Source organism: Thunnus thynnus, chromosome 7, assembly GCF_963924715.1.
Source record: "Thunnus thynnus chromosome 7, fThuThy2.1, whole genome shotgun sequence".
NCBI lineage: Eukaryota > Metazoa > Chordata > Actinopteri > Scombriformes > Scombridae > Thunnus > Thunnus thynnus.
Window position 1 is genome coordinate 24,800,951 of NC_089523.1, and position 12,911 is coordinate 24,813,861.

The 12,911-nt window shown below is 40.9% G+C and overlaps 1 protein-coding gene across 2 annotated transcripts in view; it reads left to right on the forward strand.

Moving 5' to 3' along the window:
- The first annotated feature begins 4,500 nt into the window (after positions 1–4,500).
- The window catches only part of robo1 (roundabout, axon guidance receptor, homolog 1 (Drosophila)), a 127,987-nt gene continuing 119,576 nt past the window's right edge, over positions 4,501–12,911 (forward strand). For both annotated transcript variants that reach the window (XM_067595132.1, XM_067595133.1), the window contains exon 1: positions 4,501–5,420. In XM_067595132.1, the coding sequence (XP_067451233.1) occupies positions 5,360–5,420 (61 nt within the window). In that variant the 5' untranslated portion in view covers positions 4,501–5,359. The remainder of the gene's footprint in view (positions 5,421–12,911) is intronic.

A 12,911-nucleotide genomic window follows, 5' to 3' on the forward strand; every position in this document is an offset into this window, starting at 1 on the left:
CAGGACAAAGATACCCTGCAGCTGTTTACTGATTGTCTTGGAAATTGCTGAAAGAGCTCAATCAAATGCAGTCTATTTACCTCGTGTTATTCGTGTTTATCTTTTCAAAACACCCTGGAGACGTGTCGCTCATTGCCAACTCACAAAGACTACAAATTTGAACTGCTGTCTTATAAAAAGAAATGTAACACAATGAATAAATAAAAAGATGGCTCGTCAAGGACAGGACGCAAATGATAAAAGGCTTTAGTGAATGTGAGGCGGTGAAGTATAACCATTCGACTGAAGTGTCTGTGAAGGGAGCTCAAACATACTGTTCCTGTGACTGCCACATTCTGTCCAAGGTGACTCCATCTGCAACTTTGACAAGTTTCTGTTTACTTCTATTAAAACTTAAGCTTTTGGAGTGTCAAATCCAAAAAAGCATCACTTTTTCTTCAGATGGAAAAGTATTCTTAATTTTCTGTCTACTGAGAAAGAGTGTTGTGTTTGCTGCTCAACAGGGAGTATCTTTTTGAAGGGTAAAGGTTTTGTTTTATGCCATCTTGTTTAGTGCACTGGTAGGATGGGAATGAAAGCCATTAAATCGTCTTAGTCAGTGGAAAGGGAATGTGGGCTCCTTTGCCTTACCCTGCCTGTGTGTCACCCCATCACCTCTATGCTGAGGGGCCTAGGTTTTTGTGAGGAGTCCAACGAATCTGAAAAGGGACTCAGCATGTAGTCTACAGGATCCCCCGTCTTGCTGCATGCATAGAAACATCATAAGAAAAGATGGAACGTCCACAAACTCCTTTTGAATATTAAAAGGAGAATTATCAGAGATGAAAAAAAGGCCGGGAAGATGAGAGACAGGCTCTTCATTGAGAGATGGGATGGTGAGATGGAGAGGGGAGTGAACTTCACCATGCACATTGAATATAGAGTTGCCCTCATTAAGATCCCATCGTACTCAGGGGGGAAACATTGTCACTGGATTTAGGAGACCAGCCAAGCCGGCAGGGGTTTATGTATTTGGCAGATCTTAAGCGTACCAGCATGAGGGTCTCTTGGTGGGAAGTGCAGCAATGTTTGCAGGTTGTTGCTGCTTTTGAGTCTTCAAGAAGATCTTTGGATTAGATTATTTTTGAATTTTTATTATTTGTCACTTTTTTAAGGAATGCTAGTGATGTAATTAGGGCGCTAATGAATTATGCTATTTGCTTGACACTTGTTTGCAGAGACGGACCCGTCTGCAGCCAAGACTTCTGAACTACCAAGAGAAGGTTTTATGATAGCTACTGTAGATCAAGTACACCAAGACTGCTCTGGCTCTGTGTTGTCCATCACCATGCAGATTGTGTCTTTGCTGGTTGTTCTGTTTGCCATGCTGGTGATGCTGGGAGTTCCTAAAGACCATAAGGGTCCACACAGGGCCCATCATCTTGCTGGGTTACAGAAGTCTCACTGGTGCAAACGGATGCCTAATAACTTTGGACTTCACCAAAACCAACAGACTCCGAGGCATTCCCACAACAAACCAGCCAAATGTAACCAAGTCTTTCACAGTAAGTGCAATAAGTGCTATGTTACATAACTGCCATCCAAAAAAGTAATGACTCATCAAATCTTTGACATCAGAAGTTGGTTTGGTTTTCTTTAGTGGTTGTTAAAGCATTAAAGCCTTGGCGTCCTTTATAGTCAATGATGGTGACGTTTTTATCCTTTTGTACATTGTATATTCTTGGAAGTTGTTTGGTGCAAAAAAAAAGGTTTGGCTGTGGTGTTAAAAGCTCTCAGCTGTCTCTACTGCCGTCACAGCCCTGACAGTCATTTTTCTCACTCGCTCTGGTCTGATCAAGGTTACAAGGTTTTCAAGAAGGGGGAAGAGCGAGGACATAGCCTCCCTGTTCACAGAGCTCAGTTGTTATAATTTGCGCACAGGGTGGATTTTTTTTATTTTATTTTATGGGAAGCATGTGAACCTGTGTACAAAAGGGTGTGAGGCAACATTTAATTATGAGATTGTTATGATAGAGGTGGGTCCATCGCTAAAGAGTCCAATAGTAATCTACAAGCATACTGCTTTTTATGATGAGATGAAGTTAAAAACTTACCATTACCATAACACCAGTAAAATAACAATTTACTAATATCAGTCTCATATCTTCTACATTTTACATGTTTCCTTTCCTGTCACTCTATTATTTGCAGTTAATGTGAGAAAATAACAGATGAGAACCATGTTAGGGACCCTGACAAGTGTCTGTTATGTGTGACACAGCTTTATTTCAACATTTTATTCGTTGCTGTGCTACATCAAACATTTCAAATGCTCACATCCTCTTATAGCAATCAGCCTTCCCAGACACCCTCCTATCCTGGTGGGTCTAAGTGAGGACTTTGCTAATAATTGCTTTCATGTTACAGTTCCCTCCTGTTGGCAAGAGGAAATTTTACTATTCAATTGGATGTATTCAGCTGTACAGCCACTTTACAGGTCCAGGGCTGTAAAAGCTTTGCGGGAAAACAAGGCACATGAGGACTGAGTGGGAATGGAGTGTGTAAAACTGTAATATAATGCACACATGGATGAATGAGAAATAAAAACATGTTCAGAGTCAAATATGTCAGTCAGCAGTATTCATCATGAAGCAGACTCCAGCAGGGGTCACAAACTGGTGAACACAGACATGCAAGGGCCACTGAAGGGGATCCATGGGATAGTGATTAAATAAAAAAAATAAATTACAGATTAAAATAGATACAAGTAGATTTTTCAAATTGGAGCATACAAAAAGGCGCCATACCTACCATGACTTTTGATAAAAAGCATCTTTTTTAAATTATTCATATGATCACTGATGTTCCTCTTTTTTATGAGAATACATTCCTTGTTCCTTGTGTGTAATGGTTATTTTTACAGCATAATGTGCTACATGAGGTGCTGTCATGGTCATGTCGAAGAAGATATGCTTAAGAGGGATATTTATACTCTGTTTATTTCACTATGATGTGGATGCACATTGACTTGAAACATTAGTCTTTACACCTAATAAAAAGTAATTAAAGAAAGCCATATGCTCAAGTTTCAAAAAATGGATGCAGTTTCAAATTGGCTTGCCCTTCTCTGAGACATGTCCTTCACAAGATATATTGCTTTATGATTAATGCACCTTCATTCAGCACAGATTAGTTAAGTTCAGCTATTTAATTTAATGTATTTTAGTGTTATGAGAGACTGCATATGATTCTCTGTCCTCTACTGTTGTTTCTCTGCCTGCAGTATTGAATTTCTGAGACGAGGTCATCATCGAATGTGGGTGTGTGTTCTGAGAAGTATGTATTTGAAACATGAAACACTTTGAAACCCTTGGGCTTGATGAGTAATGTGTCACAAGTCACCCTATATGCCTAGCAGGCTTGCCATATTTTCCTGGTAAAAACAGGCCTTTGTTAGAACAGTTCAGGCAACGTTCACTGGAGGGCGCTGTTTGGTAACAAATGTTCAGGAGAGTCGCCAGAAAAGCTCTGAGCAGTGCTGAGTTGAGGATATGTGAAAGTCTTTCTGCAGTTCTTTTTTTAGTCATTTATATTTTTCCCTACATTTTAGATTTTTTTTTAATGCAAGATAACTTGCACTGTTATAAATGATGTATGCCAGATCTGAATGAGGCACTCTAAAATATGGTTATGCCTCAGAGGGACAAATAAATAACAGACTACAGGCTAAACTGATCACACTATTGCAGAAGAGGGTTCATTGAGGTCTGAACTAGAAAAAAGAAGAGATGAGAAACACATTTTTATGTGGGTGAGTTTATGTTAAATTGGAGGGAAAAGATAAATTGGGAACATTAATCACTAGATAAATTGTCAGACCAGATTTTAATTAACCATGTTAATTAAGCACATGCACTTATACATATAGGTTGTTTTCTTTGGATTATGTTAAAAAATAACCCTGTATGGAGAATAATTTTAATTTAAAACCATAAAGAATTTACGTTACAACAGCCAATATTATAGCCACTAAAAGACTATGTAAGCTAGAGGCATACCGTTTTACCTCTAGAAAAGTTAAGTTTTAAATGAAGTAGGTGGCCCTTTACAATATAACATATTTGACAAGTTTTATGACAAAGAAGTTATGCTATAATAAGTTTTAGAGGGACAGAAACAGCATTTTACAGCAAAGTTCCTAATACTGAAATATTAATGGACTATTAAACCACAGGAGACAAAACAAAATCTTAAAGTATGTTAGAACCATTATATAATAACTATTGGGTTTCAAAAGCATACTGTTAAGTCCCTATAGGAATATCATTGGAATAGGCTGTTGCAGTTGTTTTCAGTCGGGAACCGCAGCAAGAATAAAAACAGCATGTCCGAATAGTTTAATATGGTTTCTCTTATTTTTGGACATAGTTTTAAAATAATACAGTGTCCTGCGGGTGCGCGCTGCTCAGTGGGATCCAGGCGGGAAGAGGTTAAATTTCTTCTCTGGGAAACATTGTCGGGTCTATGGAGGGGGTAGACAGGCGCATACCAATTGACGAGGCATTCCGCTTTCCTTGAATGAAATGCTGTGAATATGAGTCCGTATTTCCCCCCTCTTGTCTGAGGTTCGGGGTCCGCAACTTCCGCGAGGATCAATCGGAGTTGCAGCAGAGGAGAAACGGGGGAAAAAGTGGAAAAGTTGCACTGATCTTCTGTTTGGGTCTGGTGGATGAGGGAGGACAGGACTAACTCGCAAAGTTTCCGATCTCAAGTGACAGATTCAAAACTGGACTGAAATAATGTGACTGCAGGAACAGAGCCTTTTAGTGTGGACTACAGCGACAGCTCGCGTTTTTAAACTCACTTTTGACTTCACTTTCAGTTGCAGTGGATTTATTATTTTGTGTCTTTTGCACGGCACAAAGGAACTAAATGATTTGAATGAGATCGGCTGGCTGGCCATTGAGCGCACGGCAGCAACGGGATGAATTCAAAGAAAGGATAAAGCTCTGCTACTTCTTTGCTCAGATATTCTTGCATAGTTTTAACACATACTGTAATTCAGTTCTAATGAACTGATGAAACGGAGAATGTGTTGAGATTTCGGGCTGTTTGGAACTGTTTTTGTATTTTTTTTCACCATATTTTTAACCCTTCTTCTCATCCACAAGAAGCCAAAGCAAGCTCTTGATGAACTGTTTTTTTTGGACTGAAATGACATTTTGCTTTTTCTGATTAACAAACCAAAACCTGGGTTTTCAGTTTTCAACTCTGGATTCTGAGATTTTGTTTTGCAGTTTGACATGAAGGAGTGGATGCCTAAACTGTTTTTTGATTAATTTGGATTATACAAGAAATTTTCTATTAAGAGAGACGTTGAATGATGTCTCCAACTTCTATTGGATTTGTATTTCTAGTAGGAATTCTCCATGTGTGCTCAGGTAAGTCAGTGATCCTTATTTGGAATCGATACAGACACTTTTATATAAATTGGATTTTGAAATACATATTTTAAAAGTCAAAGAAGATAAGAAATCCCATTTTAACCCTTTTAATTATTAGTGTCCATGCCTCATACTACAAATATTCAGTTAGATTACATGTACAAAAACAGAGTAATTGCAAATCCAGCAAATATTTGGCTAATTATTGAAATATCTGCTTTCCCATTGAGATTTAGTGGAATGTTGGGACAAACATTTCAAACCATAAGAAAACACTTTTTAACACTGGACTGCTGTGCAACAGAGAGTGTTTTAGGCCTTGGTCTGATGATTGTAAGAGGTTCATCTCTGGCATCTGTCTTCAATTTTTATGCTCTAAAATGGCAAAATTCTGATACACAATAGTGAAATTTTCTCTCTTGATGAGAAAGTCAACTCTCAGGGTAAAGAGGTTGTCTAACTTTCAAGAGCTGAGCACACATAAAGTCACGCATAAAGTGCTGAAGCCATGTGGGATCAGTGCAGAGAGCTGCTATCATCGGTCATACAGACAGTAGGATCCTCTATGGAGACCATGTTTCCATGTATGTCGCGGTTCTGCCCACGGATGACTATTATTGTTGAGCTCAACATATTTTATGTTTTTAATGTCTGCAGCGTATCAAATGACATCGGTTCTGATCTTTATCTTGTCTTTTTTCAGTGACTGTAAGACATGTTTTAGTTCAGATTCGTACCACTTATACAAGCTTATGTGGGGCTTGCTTTCACTTGTCTTTGTCCTCTGATGCTGCCTGTATTGTTCCTTATTATCTTACACATTATTCCTCCTCACCCATCACATAGATGTCTTTATAGAGCTTCTGGACCATGATACCAGGAGTTTTCCAGGTCAGTTGCTTCTGAGTTATGAGGAAGAGAATGCCTGCCGCCCCATTATAAGACATTAGGAGAAGTGCATCCTGAATGGGAACAACTGGGGCATTTTTGACAAAGAAAAGTTGTACGAACAAAGAGCACAGTACTGGTCAAAAGAAGGTTTATTTATTTATTTAGTAAAAATACCAACCTTATTGTAGCAGAGAAACTGGTGACATCCACGGTCTTCATAACTGTTTATTGTTACTCCAACACACCTATATAATTATCTAAGTAAGAGTCACAGTGATTGTTTTCAAGTTTAAACCTGAACACCATTATGGCTTACCTGTCCAAATTCTTAGTCTGTTTCCAGGTGTCCCTTGAAGTAAAGTCCTTCAGCATTTGCATGAATCAAATTTCAATCATGCACATTTGCAAACTCCTTATCTTTGATCAGGTGGTGGTCGTTTTTCCCAGTTCCTTCAATAGGACATCATAAAAAAATCCCCCTAAAATATCAGGGTCAATCTATCTAAAATTTTAATCTCTCTGGTGGTGGTTTGCATTTTTTTGAGTCCATATCTGTCTGCAGAATTTCAGCATCCATATTCAAATGTTACTCAAGCTTCCTGATTGCTTCCTGAATTGGGTCTTTGTTTTCTGTCGAGGGGCAGAGATGTGGTGACAGGATAGCCTGTGATACCACAGTCATTTGGGGAAACAGTGTAGCCACCTAAATGGGAAGTAGGGTCAGAGGTGAGCGTTGAGAACTAGATGGTGGCTCCATGTGCTCCACCCTTGGCCGGATCTTGGGCCAGGGCTGAGTCAGTAATGGTCCTGTCCTGTGAGAAAGACCGTCAGACACTGGGGTGTCCAATTACGCCTAGCTGTTGGGATGTCTGGGGATGTTTTCTGGGGAGAGGCGTGAGAATCGGGCCTGCTAATAGAGATGGACTGGACAGCAGATACTCAAAGGATTGGCCCTGGATTAGACACTGGTGTCAGGAAAATTGGATTACATGCCACTTGCCAGAAAAAAAGATTTCATATTTGCTGCTAATTGGAGGGTTAACAACTTCATTCTTGTGTAGGGAAGGTATTAAATCTCTTAAGTAAACTCCTAATGGTGTTTAGTAACATCTCTGTGGATCATATCTAGATTATTTTCACATGGCTGGTCTGGTTGTAAGAAAGTATTTTTATACCACTTATATGTGTGAGATAGAGGGAGAGAGATGAGATGACCTTTGCCTCTGTCAAACTTGTGGTGACTTGCTTATTGCTGCTTTGCTCTGTCTGAAGATTGTAAATTGATGCCTCCATCTATCATGTTTTGCCCTGTTATCAGATGATCTGTACTCCCGCTATACACTAAATGGTTGTTATCTCTCCTTCAAGTGCTCGTCAGACCTTATACACACCTCACAGGTACCGTTCAGATGAGGGCAAGAGGTGGCTATACTTCTCACACTGAGTATACTCTGTACTTCTTTGAGGAGATAAGGGTTGTTAGAGCGATATTAATGAACAGGTTAAATTTATATACATGTTGCTGTAAACTTTTAGGGTGATTATATATAAGTATAGAGGTGTGTTTGTGTGAGTATGTTAAGTGTCACTAGTGCTGATAAAAAATATGGGCAGTGGAAGTGGTGCCTTGGTAATCAGCCCCTGGCCCCAGCAACACCTAGCCGTCGAGGTCTTGACAAATTGACTCGTAAGTGCTGATAAATTGCGGAGCCCTTCCACCTCCTACATCATGACAGTATGACAGGACACAGCAGGCTCCACAGCCAATTAATGACCAGAGACCACAGGTGAGACCCATCTCTGTCTCCTGTCTTCTTACTATTACCTTTTGCAAGGCCTGAAAACAGGCTCATTAAAGCCAGCTTTTCTCCCACACCACCTCTCACAGCTATACCACTTTTTTCTCAGTGTTGCAAAATAGTGTGCTGTCATTTCAAATAGCCACCATACCATACTATTTTTCAAGGTTTAACTTCCTGGGCTGATTATTGTGTGAGCACAGTAGGTTTCTCAATGGAAGAAAGTCTGCTATGTCGCCTCTTTCCCTGAGTTGACAAGTGTCACACCTCTGTGAGGTGACTGTCCATAAAGCTATATCTCTATAACTTCCACTAATACACATTAATCTGATCCTAATCCAAATCAAGCAGGGTTTTACACCCTAAAATCCGGGATTAGGTAGACTTTGGCTTAGTGAAACCACATGGAGGAATGCGGCAGGGCAGTCCGTGTCCTCTTCCCGCTCATGAGAACCGTGGGTAAGTCATTAATGACTGACTAGATAAACATTTCAAAGCAGTTTGTTTGAGGGCAGATAAATTAGCCGGTGACTCTTAATGATCTCTTTTCACCCAACTGCTCTTCCTTTAATGACCCAAAAGAGCTGTTTAATTGGATTAATTAACAAATCCATCTGACGTCAATAGTTTGTAATTTGCCGTGACTGCAGCCTGACTGATACGCATGTCTGCAAGTAGAATCGGAGGATTTAGATCATTTTATAAAACTGAGGATACACCCCCATGCCCTTTTGTGTCAACCTCTTGGTATATCAAATTCCTTGGGAATTAACTGGTATGCCACACCAGGCTTCAGTTTAGACAATGAGAACTGTGGAGAGTATTGCTCATTGCTTGCTGATAACTTTGTTATGACTTACTTAGTAAGTATCACGTTGTCTGTCAAGTTGTATGTCAGTCTAAGCTCCAGAAACATATAGCCAGACAGAGTTAAGCTGTCTACACTAAGAATACTCTGGATCATAACTTCATATAAGCTTTTTAGTCTGGAGCAGGCTGATACTAGAAGGCAGCAGGCGTGTCCAGAATATTAGACTCATGGGTCAGTCAGTGTAGTTAATGTATCTCGTTCTGATAGTGGACGTGGAGGACAAACATTCCCTATTGCCACTCGGTGTGGAAGTGATAAATGGCGTGTCCTTATAGGATGAAAGGTGTTTTCTGGTTTCTGTCTCGGTTCACAAATGACACACTTGAAATTCCCACGGCTTTGCTTCCTGTAATGAAAAATGCAAAAAGCTTATATTGCAGACACACTAATGCACGAGCAAATTACATAATGCTAATCCACATTTGATTCTACATTGCATATGCATGTTTACTTGATCTAGCTTCATCACGGATTAGTTTCCCCATGACTCCACTAATAAAAATGTGAGCGAGAAGGAAAGACGGGAAAGGAGGTGGGCAGTGTGTTTGTGTATGTGTGGGGTGGTGAAAGGGGGCTTACGGAATCTCTTCATCCTCTTACCCATCCCCCCATGTTTTGTTTTGGCCCAATTTTTTAAGACTTGCCTTTTTTGTGGCTGGTCAGCACAGATCCTTTCTTAAATAAAGCAGGCCGACACGCAGAAAAAGCCTGTGGGGACGGGGAGGCCGCATTGTGTCGCCTTAACAGGGCGATTGTAAGGCATGGAGGAGGGGAAGGGAATGGTTCGCCAGGGACTGAGGGTGTGTGAGGAGTGTAGGGGGCGGGGGGGTGGTGCGGCTACACAAAGGCTACCCCAGGGTGTGGAAGGGGGTTGGAGGGGGGGGGAACGGAGGACGAAGGGGAGGACGGAGCAGTCAAACATACCATGATACACCAGCTCTGGGAATACTCTTGATCTGGCTCTCTATGCTAACATTGCATATTCCTACTGGTCCCCCATGGCAGAGAATGTGCTGATTAGGGTGATGGTAGTGGAAAACTGTGAGTCAAGGACGCTGGTGTTGTTTTTTCTTTTAAAGGTGGACATCTGGGGAGAGGTGAGGTTGATTTTTAGAAGTGCTGAGTAAATAGACGATGCTGGTACAAAGCTTCACTGTGGCGCTGCGGGTTTGGTTTGGTGTTTTACGGCCAACATCCCTCATGTATCTAAATTCTGCATGCCCAGGAACTCCCAGAAGGCTTGCCCTGGGCCTGGCGTTTGCTGTGGTGGAGAAGCTATGCTACTGTGGGGTGCTCTGCCTTGTGCATTTTAAAAAAGCTCAGACCTCCCTCCCTTTCATTTTCCCCACCGGGGAGACTGAGAGATGGCATTGAGGACAGCCTTTCCTCAGTATCCTTCTTTTCTTTCTCACTCCCCGAGCTCAGGCCTCCTCCCAGCCTCAGTGACCATTCTATTACCCTCTCATTGCAAGGCCTGGATACACTTTTGAAATGCTAAACCTCTCTTTGGTTATAACTGACAGGGGAAAATACCATTAAAGAGGCTGAGAGGAATAGATTAAATTAGCAGTTAAAAGAGAGACTGCTAATTAGTTGATTAATGTCTTTGGTTCCTCCCCCTCTATAGCTACGGTGGTAGTTAAGATTCCCTCTGCTCTCCTTCTTTGGTTTGATATTCTAAACACTATTTTCCTGTTTATTTCAGTTTTGGAAACATTTTTTAACACATTGCAACTGATGCATCAGGATACCCATGTTCAAAAACGCCACTCTAATCCACAGCTACATCAGCAACTTTATGTTCGAGTTCCTGGGGGCTAATTCTGTCACACAAAAGACACTGATAAAAGGAGGAGGGGTGTGCTCTATTTAAGAGGAAGCACTGGAAAACATAATTAATGATAAGGTGACCTTGAAATTCACGATTATAGCACTGCTTTTGGAGCCACTCCCACCATTCAGCTGTAACCATGGTGAGGAGGCTTCAAATAACTGGGTGAATTTCCAACATGTAAATACACAGTCGCTCTGAGTTGGGAGATTAACTCTAATCCAGATCTATTATGAGGCTTACCTACTTTCAGCAAATTGGTGACATTTTCCTTAAATCTGATGTCACCATTGAAATGAACACAATAATCCAAAACATTTTTTGTCATTTTCTTTGCTGTACATAATGTGTGTGGTGCACTTACTGTTTGTAAAAGGTGCAGGCACTATAACCCTTTGAACAGCAGTGATACTTTTGACTTAAAATGAAAGCCTTCTGGATTTTCACCTTTTCAGCAAGCTTTTCAACCATACTTTTCAATTTTTAAAGACTTGCAGAGCTGTTTATCAGTCTCCTCCGTCAACATTCAAGTCTCCTTCAACTCTACGAATACAATCCTCCCTTTTCTGCAATCGCTCACTCTCTCTCCCATGTCCCCTCTCTTTGCTTGTACAATGAAAGCTCTAATTGAATAACAATTGTAGCTGCTGGGTGAGAGACAGGTTCTTCAGGTTTTAAGCACAAGATTGCTTTTGCATTTGACTGCATGTCTGTCACCACGTCTTAATCGGAAGCGTCGTAGCTCAAACTATTAAAAGTGCGCTTTAGGTTAAGAGCCTCACCTTCATTTCCCCACATGCATTTGGCTTCAGTAATCTCACCTTTTTGCTCAGAAGACATTGTTGCAAAATGTCTGAGGGTACACCGTGATGAATGCCGTCCTACTTGACTGTTGTGATTCTTTGTGACATTCAGTCTTGACAGCCAGTATTTATTCCATCTCATTATGTCCTCTAATCAGAGCATACCATTCACTTCTGTCTCTACTTCTGCTTTAATGATATTGATGGGCATCCTTTCGACATCTTGAAATGTATTTGGCTTCCTCTTTCTCTGCCCTCCCCTAGTCTGGATAGCCAAAGCCAAAATTATTCAAAGCATTTTCTTTACCCTTTGATTTTGATTGAGCTGAGCTTATGCCTCCGTCCTTGCATTCACTTTTTAAGTTGGCATCGTAGAATTTCAGGGATTTTTTTTTTTAGAAACAGGCCTTATATTTGCACTTGTATCTTTTCATTGGCTCCCTCAGTGTTAATAACTTTTTAAAGGAGAAGTTGGGAAAATCAATGAAATTTACCATCAGTGGAAAGAAGAAGAGATGTCCTTAGGGTGGTTATTTCCACTTCCAAAACAGTGATAGGGATATTTCCTCTCTTGCATCTCAGCTGCACAGATCTGCCCCCCACACCCCCGGCAAACTCTGGAGGAAAACAGGTCTTCTAAGAAATTTTATTCAGACGTCTGACAGTGTTTCAGTTGTCAAATGTAGAAAAACTGACCGATAGGAATAAAAGAGCTGGGATACATTTATGATCAAGTCATTTTCAGTCATAGCATGAAAGGAAATCAGTATTTTTGTTAGATATACTGTGTACCTGGACAGTTGGTATGTGTTTTGAGGAGAGGACGTGGTAAGTGGGTGCTGGAAAGCAGACAGGCCAGTGAGCAGTTGTCTGCAAAAGGAAATTTAATTTTAATGCCAGACTGGGCACAGTCTCCCCTCTGTGGACGTCTAGAAAAAGGCTTCTTGGCAGACGTTGCCCCTTCATTAATTTTGACCAAATATTTACTGTGCATCACATGGCATGCCTTACATCCCACTTTCATTTTTCCAGGCCAGGTTTTGAACAGTTTGGGGCGATTTGTGTTCCATTTGGCTGGACTGGGGCCATGCCCCACTCAGCAGGCCCATGCTGGTGTCTCTGGGATCTTGCCACATGAGGAACTGGCTCCACTGAGTCTTCACTTATGCTATGCCTCTGGGAGCCACGTTTCACTTTAATAATACTTCGTATCCACAGCTGTGTGTTTGAACCACTGTCACATATGTGCATGCACATACACAAGCCTGCACAAATTGACACTCCAATGCAATG